The sequence below is a fragment of the Parambassis ranga genome, chromosome 2 (genome assembly GCF_900634625.1).
Source record: "Parambassis ranga chromosome 2, fParRan2.1, whole genome shotgun sequence".
NCBI lineage: Eukaryota > Metazoa > Chordata > Actinopteri > Ambassidae > Parambassis > Parambassis ranga.
In genome coordinates, this window is record NC_041023.1 from 41,178,629 (window position 1) to 41,200,764 (window position 22,136).

The window sequence follows — 22,136 nt, forward strand, 5'->3', positions numbered from 1 at the left end:
ATTTGATGTGTTTATGAGTAATGTTGACATGTTGGAGGCGCTTTGAGAGGTGTGCCTCATCTCTTTCAATTTTCTTTTCCTCCTTCAGTTGGGTAGCACATCAGTCTGACCCAGCTGTCCTTATTTTACATGTTTAACATGAGAAACCATCACATCACAACGGCAGGTTTTTAAAGAATTGTGTAGGGAAATTTTCAGAGCCTCTTTAGCCTGAGGCAAAATGAGATTTAAGAGAAAAACAAGCTGTTTTCCACCATAAAGTGAAACAGTACAATTCAAAATTTTGATGTTGGTATTAATAATAAGAATTTAATGAAGAAAATCAGTTTCTTCAAACGTTTGGGACATCAGTCAGTACTGTTTACATTTTACAGCTAGTATAAAGTAGCACTTCCCAAACACTGGGTTCCTAGAAGACAATATAAACAACCAAGAGGCTTATGCTGCCTTCAAGTGCAGTGCTCTTATAGTTGCAGATATACATTTAAATATTAAGTGGTGAACATAGTGAAAAACATTTAACATTTAAAATACCTATATGATGCAGGTAACATTAAAAATCCGTCGCCATCTACGCGACAGGTTTGCTGTGAAAAAAACAGCTTCTTTAATGTACGTACTGTGGAATTTCCGAACCGCCGCGGGACCCTGAACGTTTCACCGGTGTGAAAAAAAAATGGGCAGGGAAGCGCATGCGCGGTGGCAATGTTTGCATTCCTCCTCCCTCCTATGAGACTGACAGCCCGTTAGCTGCTGCTGCTGCTGCTCACCGGCAATGAGACAGCAAACCCAGACGCAGTAACACACACCGAGATGGACTTAACGAGCACTTTTCACCACTACAAAGACGGATATTATTTGGACACCGTCGTCTATTGAGATCAAAGCGTGTGTATTCTTAGGTGTTCTTATTTTTGTCGCGGCGGAAAGGAAACTTGACGTCCGGGGAAAGGAATGGATGCGACGACTGCTTTCCTGCGACACTCGCCGGCCAGCTAAGAGGCTTCCACGTTCACTTCGAAGACCGCCTGAGCGAACCTGACTTAACCAGGAATAGACGCACTTTTTTCGCGTAATTGTGACGACAATATTTGGAAAATAATCTGAGTTAATAGTGTAAAGGCACACATCGTTCTTGAAGAGCGTAGCTGTTCGCTGCTGGCGACCTAACAGCATTTAGCTTAGCTAGCTGGATATCGTATTCTTTGTTTATTTTATTAGTTTTACTGACTGCCGTGGTTTTACTTATTTCTGCTGATGGGTCAGTATTTGGACTGACAAGGAGCACGACGACTGTAAGCGTCCTTTTCAGCTTAACTACAACTGGGAACGTTTAGTTCGATTTTTAAAGGACATAAATCATATGACTTCTCACTTATGGCTCGTTAGTATCGCGGTACTGCAGCTGACCCAGCTAGCTAGCATCTGTTAGCTAGTAGGTAGCAAAGAGATCTGCCTGCCACTTCTTGGCTTTAGGGAAACTCGTTCACAATAGAGATGCACCACCAGGACTTTTCTGGAGAGCCGTCCGGGACCGGGAGCCGGAAAGCCGCTTTCCACTACAGGAGGGGCAGCAGCGGTGCGTCTAGCTCCTCCGCGGCCGGCGGCAGTGAAGCCAACACGTTTGACGACAGTCGAACTCAGCCTGGATCTTCTTCTCCTGCACTCCACCACCAGACCCAGTCTCAAGCTGCAGGTGCTCAGGTGAAGAAGAAAAGTGGCTTCCAGATAACAAGTGTGACCTTAGCTCAGGTAAACGTGAGCGGCAACAACAGTTTAGCAGACGACACGGAGAGCTATGATGACATGGACGAGTCACACACTGAAGACCTCTCCTCCTCTGATATGCTGGATGTATCTGTGTCCAGAGCCACGGATACAGGTGGCCCAGAGAGAAGCTCTTCCAATGAGACATTGAACAGCCTCCATGGGGCTGATACACCTGGACTTGTGTCACCCAACGAGCCTCTTCAGCCTCATTCCACCCCTCAGGGGTCTCAGCAGCAGTCCACTGTGGTAAATGGGATCATGCATCATCATTATTATCCCCAGCAGCACAGCCAGGCTTACCAGCATAACCCTGAGAGCTTGGGAGGAGGTGAATCAGCATTACCTACTCTCCCTATTGTTCCCTTGGCTAGCTCCAGCCCAGCTATGGTTTCCAAAGTTGGGCTAAGCCAGCCCCAAAGGCCACCAGTGTTGGACAACACTAAACCCCCAGCAAGTCAACAATTAGCAGCTATTATTGGTGGAACAGCTATCGATCCTCATGTACAAAGTGGTGGAAACATGTCTGCAGCCGTTCCTCCTTTAGGGCCTGCAGGTTTTGACAACACTGTCAGTGTGCAGGTAGCATCTGTTGGAGGAGGAACAGGCCCAACTGCTGTTGCTCCCATCCCTCAAACCCACCACGCCCAGACTCAGACTGCCACTGGCTCTCGTTTTAGGGTGGTTAAACTAGACACAAACTCTGAGCCATTCCGCAAAGGACGATGGACATGCACCGAGTATTATGAAAAGGAGATTCCTCCACCGACTACATCTGATGCTCCAAAAGCTGCAGATGTGGTTGCAGAAACTGAGGCTGGGATAAGTCCAGGTTTACCAGCTGTACAGCCACCACACACACTGCAGCCATATAAGCCGCCCAGCCAGGACTTCACTAGTCTACAAGCCATGCAGAGTCCACCACAGGGGCCAGCTCAGACCACTCCTCTTACCTATGTTTCACCCCAGGAGGTTGTTGTGGGGGCTCACATGCAGAAACCAGGGGCTCCTGTCATTGTTCCTACAGCAGCGCCACAGGTTGGTGTAAGCCATCCTCCCTCTGGAATGCCTCAGCAGTTGCCCTTTACTGTGGAACCTCACCAGGCTCAACCCCAGGGGGGTTACCCTGCACCTCAGCTCCATGCTGAAGTCTTAGCCCCAAGTGTCAGACAGCCAGATTTCATCCAGCCCACTGCTCCCTTCCAGACACAAGTCCAGCCTCCGCCGCCGCATGTTACAACTGGAATCTCCATACTTTCAGTGCCAGGGGTCACAGCACAGCAACCCATCAGCATTACCCCGCAGATTCCCCATCAAGGTGTCCCCCCGGTTGTCCCACCAGCTCCAACATCTTTTGCTGCAGGGCAGCCCCCAACCCTCCCAGCTCAACCTCAACCCCAGCCTCAGACACAAATGCTGCCCCCCTCCACTGGCACAGTCCCTGTAGCACCCACCCATGGGACCTCCTTCATGCCTTTGATTGCACTGCAAGCTGACCTTAAGCCCCTTCTAAACCCAGGCACATCCCTCACACATGTCCCCGCGGGTGGGAGCCCCATAAAGCCCTCCCAGCTTGAAGATGCCCAAAAACTTCTGCTCCAGCACCAAGGCCTGCTGGGTCTGCCCAGGCTGGGGGTGGCAGCAGTTGGGGATGGTTCTGTGGAAGCCACCAGTGCAGTGGGAACACTGACCCACATGGGGATGTCAGCCGAGGCCAGCGCCTTCATGGTTGCTGCTGCTGCTGCAGGCCTCAGGTCTCAGCATGCTGAAGGAGACGAAGACAGGTGAGGATGATTTGTCTGTCCAGCCCGCACTGTTTATCCTAATGTAAACCCTGTTTTACAGATGAAGGCTTTTAACTAAACAAAGGGCTATTTTTTGCTACAGGTTTCACTACAATGCTTCTTTCACAGCTTGCATCAGTCAAACAGCCCAGCATGACTCATAAAGTGTGATTATGTTGCCTGCCAAGGGTTTTTTTCCATATTGCTTGTAGCTGTGCTTGTAACATCATCCTTCATTTTTTTTTGTTATTAAATTCAGACATAGAAGTCTGTTGTCAGATTTGCTTGATCCCCCGTCCCCTAAGGACAGCTTTCACTAGACAGCAAGTGAAAAGCTTACTGGATGTTGCTTTTGTGAGACATAGAAGCAGTGGAGCTGCTGAGTCACAGAGGGAGCCTGGTGACTCAGCAGAACCTCTGCCCTGGTCGACCCCCTAACGTCACATATAGATCTCCATTATCTAAGCCCTCTTGGGGACAGTGAGGCCTCGTTTTACTGTTGTTGCACCTCACACTATCTTTCCTTGGTCATTTAATCTTCTTCAGACCTGATCCTTCAGCTAGTCTCTAAAATGCAGTTATTAGGGCCTTTGTATATTAAAAAGAGTTGTACTGTGAAATGTTATTACTGCTTTATAATCTGTTCAGGTTAAGCAGGTGATTCATGTTGTGAGTACAACTATAATCACCAGGGTATGGAGGTGTGTAACTGACTACAGTCAGCCCCAACCCAAACACACTGAATTGAAATGCGGAACACTTTTATTAACGTTGTAGGTTTCGTTTTGCACCTGATGCAAACATAAGGAATCAAAAGTTTGCAGAGCTAATAGATTAATTAAATATAGGTCAGTATTTGGGCTATGTATTTTCAGCTGTTAGGACTGCAGCAGAGACGAAGGGTGTGATAACTGCCTGCCTAATGTTGACATAATCCTCGTAATATTCAGCCAAGGACAGAGCAGTGCTGTATTCTGTGTGGAGGCTTTTGTCAGCAATTCATGTCAGACCAACAGGATTGTCTGTGTTTGCATGGTGATTCTCTATCATACAGCCTGTTTTCTTGCTGTGAATCAGCCACTGTCCCGCAGCAGTGGACAGAATTTGCGTGTGTCATCTTTATAATCATGGTATTGTCATGCTGTGATCGGGCTGTGTGTTTGTCCCATTTGTTTCGCTTTTTCCTCGGGCAGCACCTCGGTGCATCATGGGTGAGCATGCGTGTTTTTAGTTAAGTTAATAGTTCTGTGGCACAAGGACATCTACATATTTTCTTCCCTGACCTTTAACACCCATATTTACTAACAGGTGTGAGTGACACAAGCACAGTGTCAGTACTTTTTGTCTAAGGACAACACCTATCTTAGTGACAGCATTAGCCTAGTTAAGAATGCAGTTGCACAACTATTACTGATATAATTTTAAGAAACGTAGTATAACTTCTTAGATGTTTTTACTGCCAGGTCTTTCAGAGCAGTGTACAGTCAGCTCGTAAACAGCAGTGACGTGTAGGTGTGTCAGTGCTGTGCGGCTTCGTGCTTGTTTCATTTCACCTACTTGTGTGAGAGAGGGCAGTGATATTCATCAGTGCTGTCATCAGTTCCTTGGGCAGTATTTTTGCCTGCAGGTCAACACCAGTATAATTTGAGTTTTGGCTAGCTGCTCGAAGGGAAAATAGTCCTGACCTTCACAAACGTACACATTTCCTGTTGACTGTGTGGTGGTTGTCTCATATCCATATACATATGTGCCTTTTCTTCAATAAATAAAGCCTCTCCAGGGAATTCTTAGTTTTTTCATTGGAAGATTGATTAGAGTAGCCAGCAGCTGAGGATCAACCCTAGGATTGAACTATAGTCTCATAAAAAATGTGAGTCATACAGTCCACATTTAAGAACCTTTACTCATCATTATATAATAAGAAGTGCATGGTTTGTACATGACTGACAAGATAAAAATAGTGCTCGTCATTATTGTATTTTTGGATTGAATTTACATTCAGTTGTTGTCATGCTAGTTAGGAAAAGGAGATTTACTTATTACATTGTTAATCCTCTTCTGTGGATCTTTTGCTTTGCACAACAGTCTTAATTTATTGGGCGGCATCTCCTGTCTGTCAGGAAGTATAAATCACACCTGGAGCTTGTGAAGGAATGTCTCTTATTCATCCTGACTGTTGGTATTTAATGCTTCAGTTGAGGCAGTAAATCAGCTCTTATTCTGCTGCTGCTGTTTGGCCATTTCACCACAAGGTGGCAATCCAAGCGCATGAAATCTCTACCTGTTTGGCTGACAGTTGTTTATGTAACTGTAATCTGCATTGAGAATCACTGACCTAAAATATTTCTTGGGGCTAGGTGAAAATATATTTTCTGCACGCGATGAATGATCTTCTCTGTACAATTCTGTTTGTCAAATGTCCCTAATTAAAATTATACCGATTATATTCTATATGTATAAATTAGGGGATAATATAAGAATAAGTGCAACCCCTTACTGTACTTTAAAGGTCTAGTATTATTTATGTCTGTCACATGGGTTCGGTTTTTGCGGGCAGGCTGCAGACAGGCATCACGTTTGCTCGCCTTGTGCCTTATGCTGAGTTGCAGATGCTTGAAGAGGCCAGAGAGGATGTAATATGCATCCGTGCACGTCTGTCAGCTTTGCTCAGTATAGGAACATGTTTACGACTCGAGCTGTCAAGGAGATTTATGGAGTGTGTGAAATTGTAGGCGTCTTTTTTAACTATTCCTTCCCCTTTTGGATTTTTCTAACACACTGTGTTACTCCTTAGCTTTAATAGCTAGTTTTGTTATCTCTGACTCTTACGACAGGTCAGTTTCTGCATGGTGCTGCATTTGGCCTGATAACCGTTGAAAATATCGAAGCATGAGTATGACTGTGGTCTCCAGACGTACAGGACAGTCCAGTAACGTGACGCTTTGTAACCTCTTCTCCAGCTTCTTCTGTCTCCTTTGGCTAGCCTCCAGAACAACATGTATCCCCCGTAATACGAACACTTCCCAGTAAAGCACAGACTCCATGCTGAAAGTAAATAACAATTATTCCATGTAGAGGGTCGATTCTGATTGTTTAGTGTCAGAGCATGGACTGTTCCTACTGTCAAAACACACTCTGGGCACCACACGGAACCTGCGTGCTGCGGAGAGCCTGGAGCAAAGTTTCTCAACTGCTGCTGAGAAGATCCTTGACCCTAACGCACTGATGGGCAGGTTTCTGGCTGTGTTTGTGTTCTCAGAAAATGTAGTTAAAAACAAAACATGGTGCACAGCCATGTGACTAAAGGGCTGGTATAGTGTAGAATGGCGCCGCGTGTCGTCAGTGGTTGTGTAATGTTTAATTTAACCCTTGGATTATAATATAATGTGCCAGTAATTGTTTTTATCTGGTACATGATTAAAACATCTTTAACATCTTCTCCAAGGGGTGTCTGGCTTATATCACCCTTTTGATATTTTAATGGTGAGTTATTTTTATCTGTGTCAAAAATCCTAATGGCTTCATCATGAATGCATGGCAGAGTTAGAACCTCATCCATCAGAAAAACAAGGCTTGTCTACACTGTCACTAAGCTACTAGACATTTGAGATCCTTCCCTCTAACCTTCTCTCTCTTCAGTGGCCCATATGGCACTGAGGGCTGGTTATATAAGGCATTGCGTGCACGGCAGAGACAGATTCACTTATGCTCCAATGAGCCTGAGCCCCGGAGGGCTGTGACCAAGACCAGACCTGTTTGAGTTTTGGAGTATTCCTGCTTTTTTTTTTTTGTGAAGCAATTATTTATAATTGTGAAACGGGTAAAATGGTGTTCATTCATTTATTTCCTTCCTTCTTGGCTTGCTGTGCAGATCATCCTGCAGCCTTTGTTGCTCCTCCTCCTCCTCCTCCTCCTGAGTAAAGGCCAAAAGCCCCCTCAAACCGGATTCCGCCAGTCTGCAAACATTGCCCCAGACACAAATTCACACAAACAAGATGCACACAGACACACACACACAAGCTCGTGCCTCCGAAGTGCTAGGAGAAGTGATGCGGAAGGAGGCGGGCGAATCACAGCGCAGCATGCATACTGATATAGGGGATGCAAGTATTACGAGTGTTGTACGATGTCCACCATGTAACGCCACGCAGTTGTTGAACAGTCTAAACCGTTTTCACACTTTTCACACTGATTGATGGCTCCTCCAGCTGAGCTCTGCCTCCTCTCTAACCACACAGTAAAGTGAGGTGGAAGCGTTAATTACACTGAGCTGGACGCTTTTGTAAGACAGGACACAGGGAAAAAAAATAGAGCCAGGCTGCTGTTTAGTGTATTGATTTTCCAGAAGCCAGCAGAGACTTGATGAACTCCTGGACTTTGAATGCAAAGAGAGCTGTTTTTCAGTGAAACATTATTTGTAAGCACCATGTGCTCTTTCTGCTGCCACACTCCTCCATGTAAGTGCCGCACGGGGCGAAGATGTAGCACCAGGTCCTGACACATAAGAGTTTAAATTAAAAAAGACTTAGTGCAGTTTGCCGATTTGTCAGCTGGACCTTTAATAGTACGGTTGAATGCCTGCAACGTGATCCTATCGACCAAACTGCATCTTTGTTGTTGTTCAGTCTACTATATACATTAAGCTTTAACTGTTTATATGTGGGTCAGCCTTTGGATAGATGTAGATACATAATGGATGACGGCTGTGATGTCACAATTCCGAGGTCTGCCATCATTGGTTGTTCCAAGTCTGCAGCGCAATCGCTGATTGGCTGAAAGTAAACTGTCTCTACATTAGTGACGACTTCTTTCACAGCAGGTCGGAGCCTTTTGTTCCAGGCGTGGAACAGGCATGCGCACTCTGACCCCAGACCTGCGGGTACACGATGTACAGATCGAATAAGAACATCGAGTCACGTGCCTAAGCTGGTCATTTTGACCAATTAAATCAAGTCACACATTAACGAACTCGGTCGAAGCAAGCAGAATTATATTCTATATTCCGAATTTGAGCGCTTTTGTTTTTTGGGATTAGTGACCTTTACCTAATGAGGTTAATCATCTCACTGCATGTGTTGAGCTGAATCCTCCCAACAAACGCTCAGTGAGCCACATGCCGCCATTTTGTTCTCCCCATAACTGCACTTAATATCTGACTGCTGTGTTGTTGTTTACTGCTGACTTGTGTTTGCCCCTGTTATCGCGGTGTTCCTAGTGTGATCACCTTTGTCCTGTGGTCTGTGCATTAGCATGGAGGTACACGAATATTTGTGCATCCACTGATGAGAGCCGACAGGACGGCTGAAGAAAAACAACATAAACATTCTCCAACTTGAGGTGGTGTCGGGGCTACAGTAGGTGCACCTGCACCCACCACCATCACACACAGTGATGGGAGGGGCTTGCAGGCAGCCATGAGCGTGCTCATGGGGTGTGTGGTCAAAAGTAGCTCATCCTATTGGCTGGATCACTGTAATCTCTACTGACAGTTTACATAACAACAGACGAGGAGGTGGCATTATGCTGTGACATCAGCGCCCACCCTCCTATGTCTCCTCTTAACGCATCCAATCATCTCACAGTCTATATGTGATTCTGGCTTAGGACACAGTAACGCGCGCTCCCGTCCGTATGCACACACACTCCCTCTCCCATCCCCTTCCTGCCCAGCTCCATCCTGGTCTTCATTGTTGGTCAGGTTCACTTATGTGAAGCTCCCGCAGCTGAGAGGGGAGCAGGGGGTTGGGGCCAAAGGTCAGGAGGACGGAGGAGGCACAGTGGTGGTAGTGGAGTTTGTTTAGGGGAGCCTTGGTAGGGTGGGGGTGTGTGTGCGGGGAGGGTGGGGGAGGCCTTCTCCTTTGCCTGGAGTGTTTGTTTTTAACATCAATGAGAGAGAAGGGGCTAGCCGGGACAGGAGCAGCGCAGGGAAGGGACGCCATGGGCCTGAAGCTGCTCTTCTGGGAGCTGGAGAAGCATCTGAAGAGGTAACAATGGCTGTGGTGTTTCTGGGGGGGTGGGAGGTGATATTTATGTCTGGATTGTAGTCGTTGATGTTGTGGTGGCAAAACGTTGTAGGTCCTGTCAAAACTTGATGGTGTCTGTCCCAACCTGCACATTATCTCAGCATGTTCCTGCTTATCTGCCCTGAAGGGTTATCAATGAGGACTCAGTGTCTACACATGCACGTCTGGCTCACCTGTGTGAGAGCATGTTGGGCCGGTCCTCATTCTCAGACTTCGTTTCTCCCTTCTGTGACGTCAACAGGCTTGGTCTTCCCCTTGGACTCCCTTGTTGACATACAGGCCAGAGACAGATATAACATGGCTAAGCTGCTTAAAGCACCACTGACATTCAGCGAGTCTCCTATGTGTGTCCACTGTCCAGTCAATGAAAAGGGTCGTTAGCTTAATACACTGCTTTTGTTGTTGTGAAGTGATGACATCAGACCTCATTCAAGGACCTCAAGGGTTAATAATGTAACATTGATGTGTACATTTGATTTATTAGTGCCCCACTCTCCCTTGTTATTACACTGTTGTTCAGAGCTGAGTTATTGATCATCACAAGTTCCTAAAGATGTCGCCTTAAAACAGCTCAGACAAATAAAATGACAGGCGTAGTTCTTCAATAATTCATAACGCCTCAACACTAATAAGAGGGTGGTCCTGCTCTACTGAAGAAAAGAACAAAGTGTTCAGACCTAAGGGGGACAAAGCCGAGCCTTCACTGACTCTTTTCTTTTTCCACACAGCTTCTAGCTGTTGTTGTTGTTGCCATCTGGATAGTAACGAGGTCAGATTTGACCCACTTTAGCCACATTGATAATGTTTAATCAATTTACATGCAGCTTTTGAAGAGTTTGTGATTGAGCCCTGTGTGCGTGTGTGTGTGTGTGTGTGGCCAGTAGGGGGCGACATTGCTCCGCAAAAACAGCCTGTGATCGCTGACGGAAGTTTCTCATCATATGCAGTCCAGGTTTGAGCGCTGTAAGACGGTGTTATGTGTTCTTTAAAGCTGGTTGGAGAGTCTTTGCGCACATTTGTTGTTTTTAAGCTGAAGTCTGGTTGATACTTTGTTGGAATGGATGCGGACTTTTCAGAAGACCGCAGCAGGTAGAGAGAGAGAGAGAGATGTTGCGGATATTATAATGAGCGCCGTCTCCTCCAATCAGAGCGCTCTAGCGTCAGTGAGTTGCACGCGTTATGCTAATGAGCTGCCTTCTCCACCAATCACACAGCAGCTGGCGCTGTTTTCCCGCATGTATTATCCAGAGAGCGAGCCGTGGTGCAGGGAGCTGGAGCCCGCCGCTTCAGTCTTTTGTGTGCTCTGTCCCGGCCACGAGCTGCGCGTTCACTCTCCCCCCCGAACGAAAGAACAGACGCACCATCCTGGCGCTCAAGAATGCGCAATTTTTCTACTTTTATACCGCTGGATTTCCAGTCTGCACAGCCGATGAAACGTCTGCGGGGGTTCTGATGGGCTGGATAGCATGAGTTCCCAGTGTTACACAGTGGCGATGGACCTTGGTGTTTGTCAGCTGAGAAATTTCTCCATATCGTTTCTGTCCTCTGTGCTCGGGAAGGAGAGCGCATCAGTCAGGGTTGACAATAGGTAACAGCGCGCCGCTGATTTCTGTGCGTTGTGATGCTGGAATGTCAAAGTCACGGGCTGCCGTGGCGACCTTGATTTTTTTTGTTTTGTTGCAGACATTTCATTTTGCAGACACCCCATTCAAAGCATCCGCAGTGCTCAGCTGATGTAACGCCTCCTTTTTCTTTCTGTCTTCCAGCTCTTCGGGTGCAAGCGTGGTGGCCATTGATAACAAGATTGAACAAGCAATGGTGAGTCTTTCTATTATTGGAATGCAGTGTGTGTTTGTAAATAGGCCGCTATGGTGCGTTTACACGTATGCGCTGCCTCCAGTGTTATGTAACCCAAACACCAAGGTGGTCTCCCTGCACAAACATCAGCCCTTTGCTTTCATTCTGAAGAGTTGTTATTGTAGGTGTGGTGTTTCTTTGCTGGAATAACATGATAATTCAATTCATTTTTATTTATAATAATAGCACCTTTTACAATATAGTCTCTAGGTGCTTTACAGAAACCCAGAGCAAGCAGACAGTGGCAAGAAAAGCTCCCTTTTAACAGAAAGAAACCTTTCTTGAGCAGGACCCATCATTTAGAGCCAATGAATGAATGAATGAAGAGGCTTAAATGCATCAGATTCTTCACAGTGAGCTGCTGATGCTCAAAATAAAATCCGCACCTGCTGGTTCTTAAGGCAGCAGGAGCTTCCTGCTCTGTCACGATTTGAAACGATGATCTCCAGCTTTTTGGTAACTTGATGTGGGCCAGGCTAAGGTTCACACGCTACCTCCTCCTCCTCCTCCTCCTCCTCCTCCCCTCTTCACGTCCATTTACATTGTCCCTCACCCTTTCTCTCTCTCTCCCTCTCCATCTCGTGTTGCTAGGCAAGCAGCAGCCTCCCCTCTGCACAGTATAAATAACTCAGCCTGTGATTGGCTCCTCCCACTCTGGTGCAGGAACATTTTGTTCCCTGGCTGCTGCATCGGGCCAGGGAGGAGGAGGAGGAAGGAGGGGCAGGTCCACAGAGGAGGGGATGCTCAGATTATTAAATCCCGCTTCTGCACAGCAGGCTGGCACAGACGCCATAATATGAAGCTGTTTCTGCAGAGCTGCAGAGTTGTTGTGCTCCTGTCATTCAGTTGAGCAGCTGGCTTGTCCAAGTGGTTTATGATGCCAGGTTATCTGCTGTGTCACCACTTTATTATTATGCCATGTACAGCTTATGTTTTGTTTTTTTTGTCTTCTGTGGTTAATCTGCTATTGTTTTGTGGCAGGAAGTATTAGGTGGAGGTACAGATGGTGCAGCTTTTTTTAATGGTTTTTAATTTGCACAGTGCCAAAATTATTTGTATGATCATTTTTCTGTTTTTTTAAAAAAGTTACATTCCAAAATGTAATCCTCAATCAGCTGATTTCACTGGCATAATTAGGGAAAGTGGTATAACTCTATATGAAGAAAGGCCTGAAAGGATTACACAGAGCAAATTAAATTCTTTATTTTTGCTGATTTACAGTCAAAATGTAAAAATACTACATCTAATAGAACCCACTCCAGGTTTGCAGTGGATGTTTTCCTGTCTCAGTGGATAAAGAGCTGAATAATTAGGCTAACCGTCGCTCTGTCTTCTCCTCAGGACTTGGTGAAGAGCCATCTGATGTACGCCGTGCGCGAGGAAGTGGAGGTGCTCAAAGAGCAGATCAAGGAGCTAATAGAACGCAACACTCAGCTGGAACAGGAGAACAACCTGCTCAAGACCCTGGCCAGCCCCGAGCAGATGGCTCAGTTCCAGGCGCAGGTGCAGACTGGCGGCTCCCCGACCGGCACTGGCCAGCCTCTGGTCCCGGCTGGAACCACACAAGTCCTGCCCTCAACACAGAACTCCGGCATGTCCGCGTAACGTGGAGTCGGCACACTGGAGATCCCTCCCGTTGATAAGAGATGGGGGGATGGAAGGAAGAAGATGAGGAGGAGGAAGGAGTCTCGCCATACTGTGAAGCATCAGCACCATCTATGCCACTCTTCGGAGGAGTGCACACAACTAAACCGGAGACAAAAAACTTTCTTTTGTTGCACATTTTATTTAACTGACTTTCCAGTTACACCGGTGTGTGTGTGAACCTGTGTGTGTCCGCTTCGACTTTTCTTACCTGCTTCAGACAATCGTTACGATAATGAAGAGGGTAAGGACAGAGCCGCCGCCACCGCCGCCATTGTTCCTAGGCCTCGCCGCCTATCAGAGGAGCACGCTCTCACCGGTGCCGTCCAATCCTTCACAGTGTTTGGAAAGAAAATGTGCCATCGTCCTCTCTTCTCCTCCTGCACAGTTTTTTTACTTCACTTTTTTTTTTTTTTTTTTGCACTTTGTTGTTTTTCCAGACAGACTTTTAACACGCGACCCAGCTGGAATGGGGCTGCTCGGTGGAGCAGGCGGGTGGGGGTCGTTAGCAAAAAGAAAGGAATTATTAGCTGCGCCCTCTTTGTGTTCTCTCTTTTTTTGAGGTCCCCACTTTAAACACACTCCCTCTTCTTCTGTCCTGGATGGAGCATTAAACATTTATGCAGGGAATCAATGTTTATTAGGGAGGTTTGTTTATTGTCTGTTTTGTTGATGTAGTAGGTGGTCTATAAAAAAATAAATAAGAGTAAGGCGAATAAATGGGACATGACTGTTTCTAAGTAGATGTACAGATGAACAATTTCCAATCCAACTCTGCCAAGTGCCTGGTTTGTAACCATAGATACATATATGTAAGAGCTTTTTTTAGTCCTTTTATTGGTGCGTGTATATATCTATGGTTTGCCAGGTTTGAAACTACCTGTGATGTCATTACTCAGGGGTGGCAACAGAAGAGGATAGTTTACCTCGACACTAAGATGCTGTTTCTCCTGCAGTGACACACGGCTTCGTACTGTACGCGAGCTCTCCCCTCTGCTTTCTGATCATCTGGACTTTTACTGTTCGGGGCGTGTGTAGTTGTTTTTCTGTTTTGCTTTTTTTTTAATGTTTTATTTTACTCGTCTTTTTGTACAGCCAAGTGTTCGGAGTTGCTCTTAGTGCAACTGGAGCGCTGAACACAATAATGAAAAAAAACACTTGGCGGTGAGTAAAGATGTAAACATACCCATGCAGAAGTATGTGGATGTTTTGTGCATGTTCCTCTGCCCATCACAAATGTGACGTTACAATTGCACTAGACAGTTGCACCTCTAATAAAAAAAAAAACATTAGCTGCTTTTGTTTGCGTCATTTCCTCCTTCAGAGTTCACCCTCAGGCCTCTCATTCAATGCCCTCCTTTGACTCTTCTCGTCTGCACATGCGCAGAGGTGCGCAGCTACGTAAACTGCGGCCATAGGTGCTGCTCTCATTGGTCACATATGATCGAGCCCCCGTTTTTGTGCACACATTACATACATCCTCCCGCCCACCGCGGGCCCTTACCACGTGGAGTTTGACGCTGGGAGCGAGGACGCGGGAGCGCGGACGTCGTGTGAGGACGAGCGAAGGAGTGACGGTGTCTGTCATTGAAACGTGAATTTAACCAGTTAATTTAAAAATTTTAACTCATTTTGCATTGCTATGGTGACGTAAAAATATCAATTACACGCCGGGATGATGCTTACCTTTACACAGGTGTATGAAATTAATGAAATCACGCCGAACATAGAAACAAAATGTCGGCCTGTTAATCCTCTGTTGTGCTGTCGTGTCTGTAGTATTAATGTACAGTATTTTGGTGGGATTACTATCTTAAAATCTTTTTAATCCCGTTTCTAACACACACAGGATACTGTATACACAATATGCAGATTGTTTCTTAAAATAAATAGAAAAAAAAAATTCTGCTGAAATACTTTTCATTTTTTTTCCATTTTTCTGAGGTGCCCTAGAAAGATGCTGAAGCCCTGAGGCTCAGCCACCGTTATTCTTCAGTGGCTGATGTTTAATTTCAAGGCCACATTTGAACCTGAATGTGCAGCTCGGTGATATTTTAGCATCTGTTTCTAGGCCACGCTGGCTCCTCTTTATCAGACAGATCGACAAGAGCTGCTTCACTTTAGTAAAAACAAACAGCTTAATGTGATACTTCACTGATGCGGCGTCACATTTCCGCCTCCCTCCTCAGGTCTGTCTCATCCCACATCCTGACCTAGGGCTGGCTGCCTGGCTGGGTCGGATCAGACACTGGCTGGAGACAGAGCTCCTGTTTCTCCTGTCCAGATGGCACTTTCGCAAATCCCATTTCATTGACAAAAGGTGTTTTCTTCAAGCAGTCCGCCGCGGGTACAGGACGTACTAAGGCCGAGAGATCACACGAGGATTAACCTCCTCTATTTGTGCCTCCGCTGCTGGTTGGAGGTGGACACAGAGGGCGAGTATTTACATCATGTCCTCTTATTCCTGGCGTACTGTTTCCAGACATACAAGAACCCCTCTGACCCCAAATCAACCCCAGAAATCCTCTTTACACCCCTGTGAGTGGACCTCCCTCTGTGATGTTGATGTTTTCCTTGATGTGGCCTGGAGGGTAAACCCTGAATGTCCAGACGGAGATTAGTTCATCCCGTCCAGCAGAAATGAAGGAATAAAAAAACCTGTTAACATGGCTGCTAACCCCACATACACAAAGGATGAAGAGGAAAAGTGTGCAAACAGATCAAGGACTTTGTTGACCTTTAGATCCAAAATGGAGGATGCAGTTTATGACTCAAGGAAGATCTCTGCTGTGCTTGCCAGGTTAGTATTAAAATGATATAGAGAGCAGCCATCTTGGAGTTTGGGGTTGTTACATACCAGTTTCTATTTCTATTCCAGCTGCTGCAGCCTGTGAAGACAAACTGGATCTGAGACAAAGGGTGAGTCATGTCACACTGGTGCCAACAAGAGAACCCCTGTGTGTGTGTGTGTGTGTGTGAACATTCCTGGGAAATGACTACGTAGTCTTAGCACAGTTAGCTGCTTCTGTATGTGGGACATGTGGAAGCAGCTGAGATGTAAACAGAGCACGAAAGTCATCGGATGCACGTCAACACCACCACCACCAAAAAATGTGCACGACTGTTGTGCACACAGATGTGTCTGCAGCACTGTACAATACACACTAGGGCTAAAAAATAACTGCACTCATTAAATCAAATGTTCATGTTTACAACCTTCTGCTGCTCTTTACAGTGGGGTTTCCTGCTGCAGAAAGAGCGGCACAGAAACAGAGAGCAGACACCCCGGATGGGTACTTCAGGCCTCAGGAAACTGATGAGTCATTCCCCTTTTTTAGAAACGCCAGAATGCAGTGTGTCCTGTGGTCAGGATTTAAAAGTCAGCGTTAACAAGCAGAGAGCACGCAGCTGCTTAAAAATAAGCTCGTGTTTATATTATTAAATCACAGGAGGAGCGTTTCCAAGTGTGTCACAGGACCTGTGTCTGCTTTGTCCTCGTCCAAAGTCACATTTCTCAGCGACACGTGCACCCAACGCCGGGCGAGTGCCTTCCAAACACAGACCTTGCGCCCCGCTGTAGGCAGAGAGGGGGATTATGGGGGATTAGGCCTTCTGTTATCCTCCACTTTTCCTCCCTTCAGCACCTTCCCTTGCCCCCGTTGTAAAAAGTTTTGGGATTCTACGCACACACTAATGATTTATCTTTAAATTGTCAATCAGGTTGAACTGGTCTGTGCTACACACGCAGGAGTGAGCCTGACAGACAGCAGCAAATGTGCCCTCTCACTATAAATGACACTTGGACTCCACTTCCCCTCTTTTGTGTTTGTTTTGCACTGACAGGCTGCTCGCTTGTGTTTTTATGTGCAGCCAGACAGTCATTACAACAGCAGCTTTCCTCCTAATCAGGAGTTATCGGAGGCACGCTTGAAGGGCTTTATGGGCCATAAAGTATGAATAAACAGAGTGTAGATGGTTCACTGGGACCAAAACAAGTGCATAAAACAATGTTCTGCAGTCACACTATAAGACCATAACATCACAGTCTGAACTAGTTTGAATGTGTCCATCAATCTAGCCTTGGTGTAATTCAATAATAAGTCAGGAGGTTTAACAGTGCGGCACACATTTGCACTTTTGACCCATTAAAATCAATTGAATAGCATTTAATTATCTTGTTAGGCCAGGAATCAGTATTATAGGGGCTTCTGGTTGAGCTTTGTGGAGGTGACTTTATTATGAGACTGAAACCAAAGTGGGATGGATCAGGAACAGCTCAGAATATCACAGTGGGGAAGGTGATAAGAGAGATGTGGGCTCAATCCAACATCCAGAGACTGTACTTCTTACTCCTCATCACACAGAACTTACTCAAGGATGGATTATTTATTATATACAGTAAAGGAAGAGGTGGCTGGAAAGGTTTATAAAAGGACAGTTGGCTCTACAACAGAGGCTAAGGCCAGAAGAAGAATTGAATAATCTAATACCTAATTAGATATTATTCAAATAAATAGTGGAATTAAAAATATGAGACAGACATTCTGAAGGTATGATGATAGTAAAGTTTTTTAAAAACCTGGTATGTGAACTAAGAAAACAACAAGCAGAGAGAGCTATGCAAAAAAACGATAGAATCAATAACCAAACAAGTGACGCATGACTTCCAGGAAATTCATTCAGTTGTTTTGAACAGTGTCATAGGAATCTATATTCCTGGAAGGTCCATGAGGGGAACGAATCACCTGAATGCCTGCTTGCTTCACTTAATGTCACCCAAAGGTGACTATGGACGAACTGCAAAAGGCCAGCTTAAGACTCAGATAGGCTCTGACATCGGGATGCTATCTCCACTGAGGACGTTGAGTTGGTCCTGGAGAAAGGAGAGATGCCCCCACCCATCGCTTCGATAAAAGATGAAAAAGATGAGACTGATTCTTCTGATTTCTGGCCCATTAGTAAAACCTTCACATCAATTCGTTCCCATTCCATTAGCTCTAAGCATGTGTGTCACTTTGTGCAACCTTTGGCTGTGGAGTCAGCTACAGATGGACTTTGTGCATCAGTAGGAATTGATTTGCAGCCTCACAGACTGACATCACGAAGTGCAGACAGCGTGTTCCCTGGCCGACAATGTGCTGAGCAGCAACAATCGGAGGGCACGCACAGCTGTCGCAATGCGAGCGTGAGCATTAAATGTGTCCTTCCGCTCCCTCCGCACGGACACCCGGCACTCAGACCACAGGAAACAGAAGTCTCGACCTTGTGTGACACAGTAATGTGACCTGAAACCACAGCAATCACAGAAATACCGTAGCAGCACATTCTCATCTGCGCTCATGAAAACAGGTCATTTCGGTGCATTCGGGATGCATATTCTTAATATTGTGTGTGCTAACGTGCATCACAGTGGGTGTGTTTGAGCAGGTGCACACCAAATGGTGAGCAGAGCCCGAGGCAGACCTCGGCCTAAAATCCGGAATCAGGGTGAAGAAAGAAACTTGAGGCGTCATCTGGCCGACATCTGCCAGGAACGCTCGAAAACTCTTCACAGGATCTCACAAATCCTACTTTGTGTTTGTAGAGAGCAAGTGTGTGCTCAGATAATAAGAGACACCAAAGTGGACAGCCACATTTAAAGTGTCCTTAATGAGCTCACGCCTGGTACAGAATGTTCAAACCCACACACTCGATGTAAACGCAGCCTGAGGTCAGCTTCTATCATTGAACCACTTCCTGTTTGCTTCCTATTTCTTGAGACAGCAGCAATCTGTCTTCCTCACGCTGTCCTTCACTTCCTGCCTCTTGACTTCTTCCTCTACGAAACAAAAATCATCGTATGTCCTTGAATCCTTCTCTCATGTTTCATTCACAGACACATGAAGCAGATATCAGCAGGAAGAGGCTGCAGGCCGAGGAGGGTAAGAGCAGTGGTGGAGGAAGTACTGAAGCTTGGTACTTAAGTAAAAGTACAAATAACCAGCAAAATATATACTTTAGGTAAAAGTAGAAGTGCTACATCAACAATCCTACTTAACTAACCGAGCCAGAGCACCGGCATCATGACTGAGGCTTATTATAGAAATACAGCTGGAAGCGTGACACCACCTCCATGCAGAGTCTGACCTCACATCAGTCCAGCACTGTGTTCATCACATGTAACAAGTAACTACAGACACTGTAGAAATGTAGTGGAGTAGAAAGTACAGATAACAGCTGTAAAAAAGTACAGTAACGAAGTACAAATACTTAGCTACTTTCCACCACTGGGTAAGAACGACATTAAGAGCTAATTATTCCTGTTGATGTGGACATGTGATGCAGCACACTGTATGTGGATTCAATTAGTGCTGTCATTCCTGCATTTAGCATGCTATGTCCAATCAGAAGACATGTGACCTCTGTTTGGATGCCACCAGCTGATGCTAATTTGCTCTAATCAGCTGATAAACATGAACTGTAGCCAAAATGGCGGCTGCTGAGGGTTCCCACACGCTGTGGCTCGTGTGTGGACCAATCAATATATGTTGTGTGTAAGTATAATGAGGCAACGGTGAGACACACATGTTTTTGGTGATATTTAAAGTATTCAGATCACTCACTCACAAGCTAACTGCTACTTGCTGGTTGGTTTTTGTGTCATTACTGACACAGGAAGGAGAGACACTAGTTGATCGCCTCCTCATACACAGAACAGCAACCCCACACGCTGATACAAAAGATACCCTGACGTGATATTTAGGTCAACCCCACTGTGGCCAATCCAGCGTAGTGACCCCTACCATCCCGCCTCCTCCTCTTCTTTAGTTAAGGGGTTTTAGGGCTCTGAGAAGTACAGTGTGTTCCAGCACAGTCTGTACATGCAGCACGTATTCATCAGAGTCCGCTCGCCCAGCTTGTGTGTGCGTGTGTGTGTGAGTCCATTCTCTGCATTGTTTTTAATATTTTCATCCATGTGCTTGCTCAGTACACAGTGTACTGCAGGAACAGGTGCAGGGCTGCATTATATATGAGTGTCAGGCGTGGGAAGCACGGCAGAGGGATATATACAGTAACACATGGTGTTATGGGATATTTGATACTATATGTTAGGTTTTCAAAATTATAATGGTGCCATTTCATTAAAAAATCTTATAAACATATGATTTACATCTTTATATAATTCTATTTTAATTGAACAGCTCCAACATGTCTGAGAGGAAAAACAGAATCTTTAGTGCCGTTCTGTGTGTGCTGATGATGTAATGGACGTCCTGGGACTCCTGGCTGCCCCCTCCCTTCCCGAGCTGCCCTACTTTCCAGGAGGAGCAAAGTCAGCCTCCTTTTTGCAGGACTGGCCCGGCATGCAAATCATCTGCACATCACTTGTTTGTTCACTGTACTGAGACAGGGATGAGAGCGTGTTCTGACACTCATTTTGGATTTTTTTTCTTTTTATCTGGGTCAGCATGTTCTGTCATCAGATTAAATTTGAACTAGCTGCGTGCAGTGCTGCATTTTTATTTTCAATATTCATTCATTCATTTAATCAATAGGTGAATTTCTTTAAAACTTATATATACAGTATTGTGTTGTCATGGATTTGTGGCTTATTTCAGTAAACAAATCAATATAAGTTACAGTTGCTGTCACTACAGAGACACAGGTGGGTAACGTGGTGGTCACCTGTGTGTGTGTGTTTCAGGGTGGAGCCCCGTGACAGGTTTTCTTGTTTGCTCATTGTGTTGCATCTAATTTGGGCTCAGGCTACTTCCAGTGAGCAGACTGAAGCCTTTCAGTCACTTTTTAAGTTCTCTCATCCCACATTCCTGACGCAGGGCCACAGTGTGTGCAAACAATCCTCAGGCTAACGCGACCACACCCTGAGATTACCGAGAACGCCTTCACCTGGTTTCTCTGCATAGCTGATGCCGAGGAAAGGGCAGAGAAGTGACTCGCTTAACAAAACGTTTTAGTCAAATTCTTCTCAGGTATCTGAGCAAAGGAGAATGTTTCCCATCTTTAACGGCTAGCAGGTGTTGGGTGTTTGGTAAACTGGTGCTGTGTAGCTTAACAAGGTCCGATGGGAGCAATTAGAGGCCAGCCTCTCATTACAGTGGATTCCCCTGTGAGGCTGTCCCCGTTTAAATTGCTTATTTCTACACAAACTGTATTTTCCTATCACAGAATTATAAAGCAGAGCTGCGTGGATATCCTCTGGGAGGTAAACTCCACCTTTCTCTGAACTGGTTCCTGAGAATGTCTCCTGTGTCATGGAGGGAGTGGGGTTCTTTTTCTTGGAATGCTCATCTTAACCGTTTCCTGGTGTTGTGACTCAGCACACACACACACACACACACACACACCTGGGTAGGCACCTGGCTGGGTAACACATCTGCTGGGACCTCTGCACTAAGGGCTTGTTTGCAATTTGAATCAAACGTGGCCATCAGTTTATCCACATTTTAAGCTCTTACTTTATCTGTTCAAACATACTATGATAAATATAATTCAAGTCACCGAAACAAACGTTTCACACAACAACTAAACACACTCTGCTGTGAGGTCACAAGCATTTATCACACGCAGCCCCCAGCGCTAGAGGCACGCTCACAACTACCCCTCTGCCTAACGTGCACAGGCGGCGAGCCAGAAGAGGTGCAAACGGCCATAAACATGCCACTCGCACACACTTATTACACTCGCGAGGTGGACATTATTGGGAGGTGTGTGGATTATGAAATTATAGATTGTGTTCTGCCTTTATAGCAACTCTCATCCTGATAACAGTCTGAGAAACCCCGCAGGTTTACTGGATTATGCAAAAGATTTTTTTAATGCAAAAATCTATAAAAGAAGAAAGAAACTTCAAATTAAAGGACACTTTCACTCTCACGCTGATGCAATTCATTGTGATGTGTAGTCATTTTCTGAAAAGGCAATTAGTTTAGAGTTCTGGATGGAGTAGCACAGTCACGCCCTCGTTAGCCAACAGTGGGACTGTCACCTCGCGACCCGTCAAGCGACCCAGCGAAGTGGAAGCTGGAACAGCGTGTACCAACCGCCAGCACATGCATCGACT

The 22,136-nt window shown here is 45.7% G+C and overlaps 1 protein-coding gene across 3 annotated transcripts; it reads left to right on the forward strand.

Annotated features, from left to right (window-relative positions):
• Positions 1 to 733: 733 nt before the first annotated feature.
• Positions 734 to 14,367, forward strand: LOC114432329 (TSC22 domain family protein 1). 3 transcript variants are annotated; one of them, XM_028400271.1, is made up of 3 exons: positions 734 to 3,551; positions 11,341 to 11,392; positions 12,773 to 14,367. In XM_028400271.1, exons 1-3 carry the CDS (start codon positions 1,498 to 1,500, stop codon positions 13,034 to 13,036), a joined length of 2,370 nt encoding a protein of 789 aa, XP_028256072.1. In that variant the 5' UTR covers positions 734 to 1,497; the 3' UTR covers positions 13,037 to 14,367. The 3 variants fall into 3 exon arrangements, with proteins under 3 accessions (XP_028256072.1, XP_028256074.1, XP_028256073.1); XM_028400273.1 differs by lacking the exon at positions 734 to 3,551 and adding an exon at positions 9,406 to 9,535; XM_028400272.1 differs by lacking the exon at positions 734 to 3,551 and adding an exon at positions 10,545 to 11,162.
• Positions 14,368 to 22,136: the final 7,769 nt, after the last annotated feature.

Coding starts and splice junctions, on each gene's coding strand:
- LOC114432329 (XM_028400271.1), top strand. CDS start 1,498: ATGCACCACCAGGACTTTTCTGGAGAGCCGTCCGGGACCGGGAGCCGG. Junction 3,552..11,340: donor GCTGAAGGAGACGAAGACAG/GTGAGGATGATT, acceptor TCTGTCTTCCAG/CTCTTCGGGTGCAAGCGTGG. Junction 11,393..12,772: donor ACAAGATTGAACAAGCAATG/GTGAGTCTTTCT, acceptor TCTTCTCCTCAG/GACTTGGTGAAGAGCCATCT.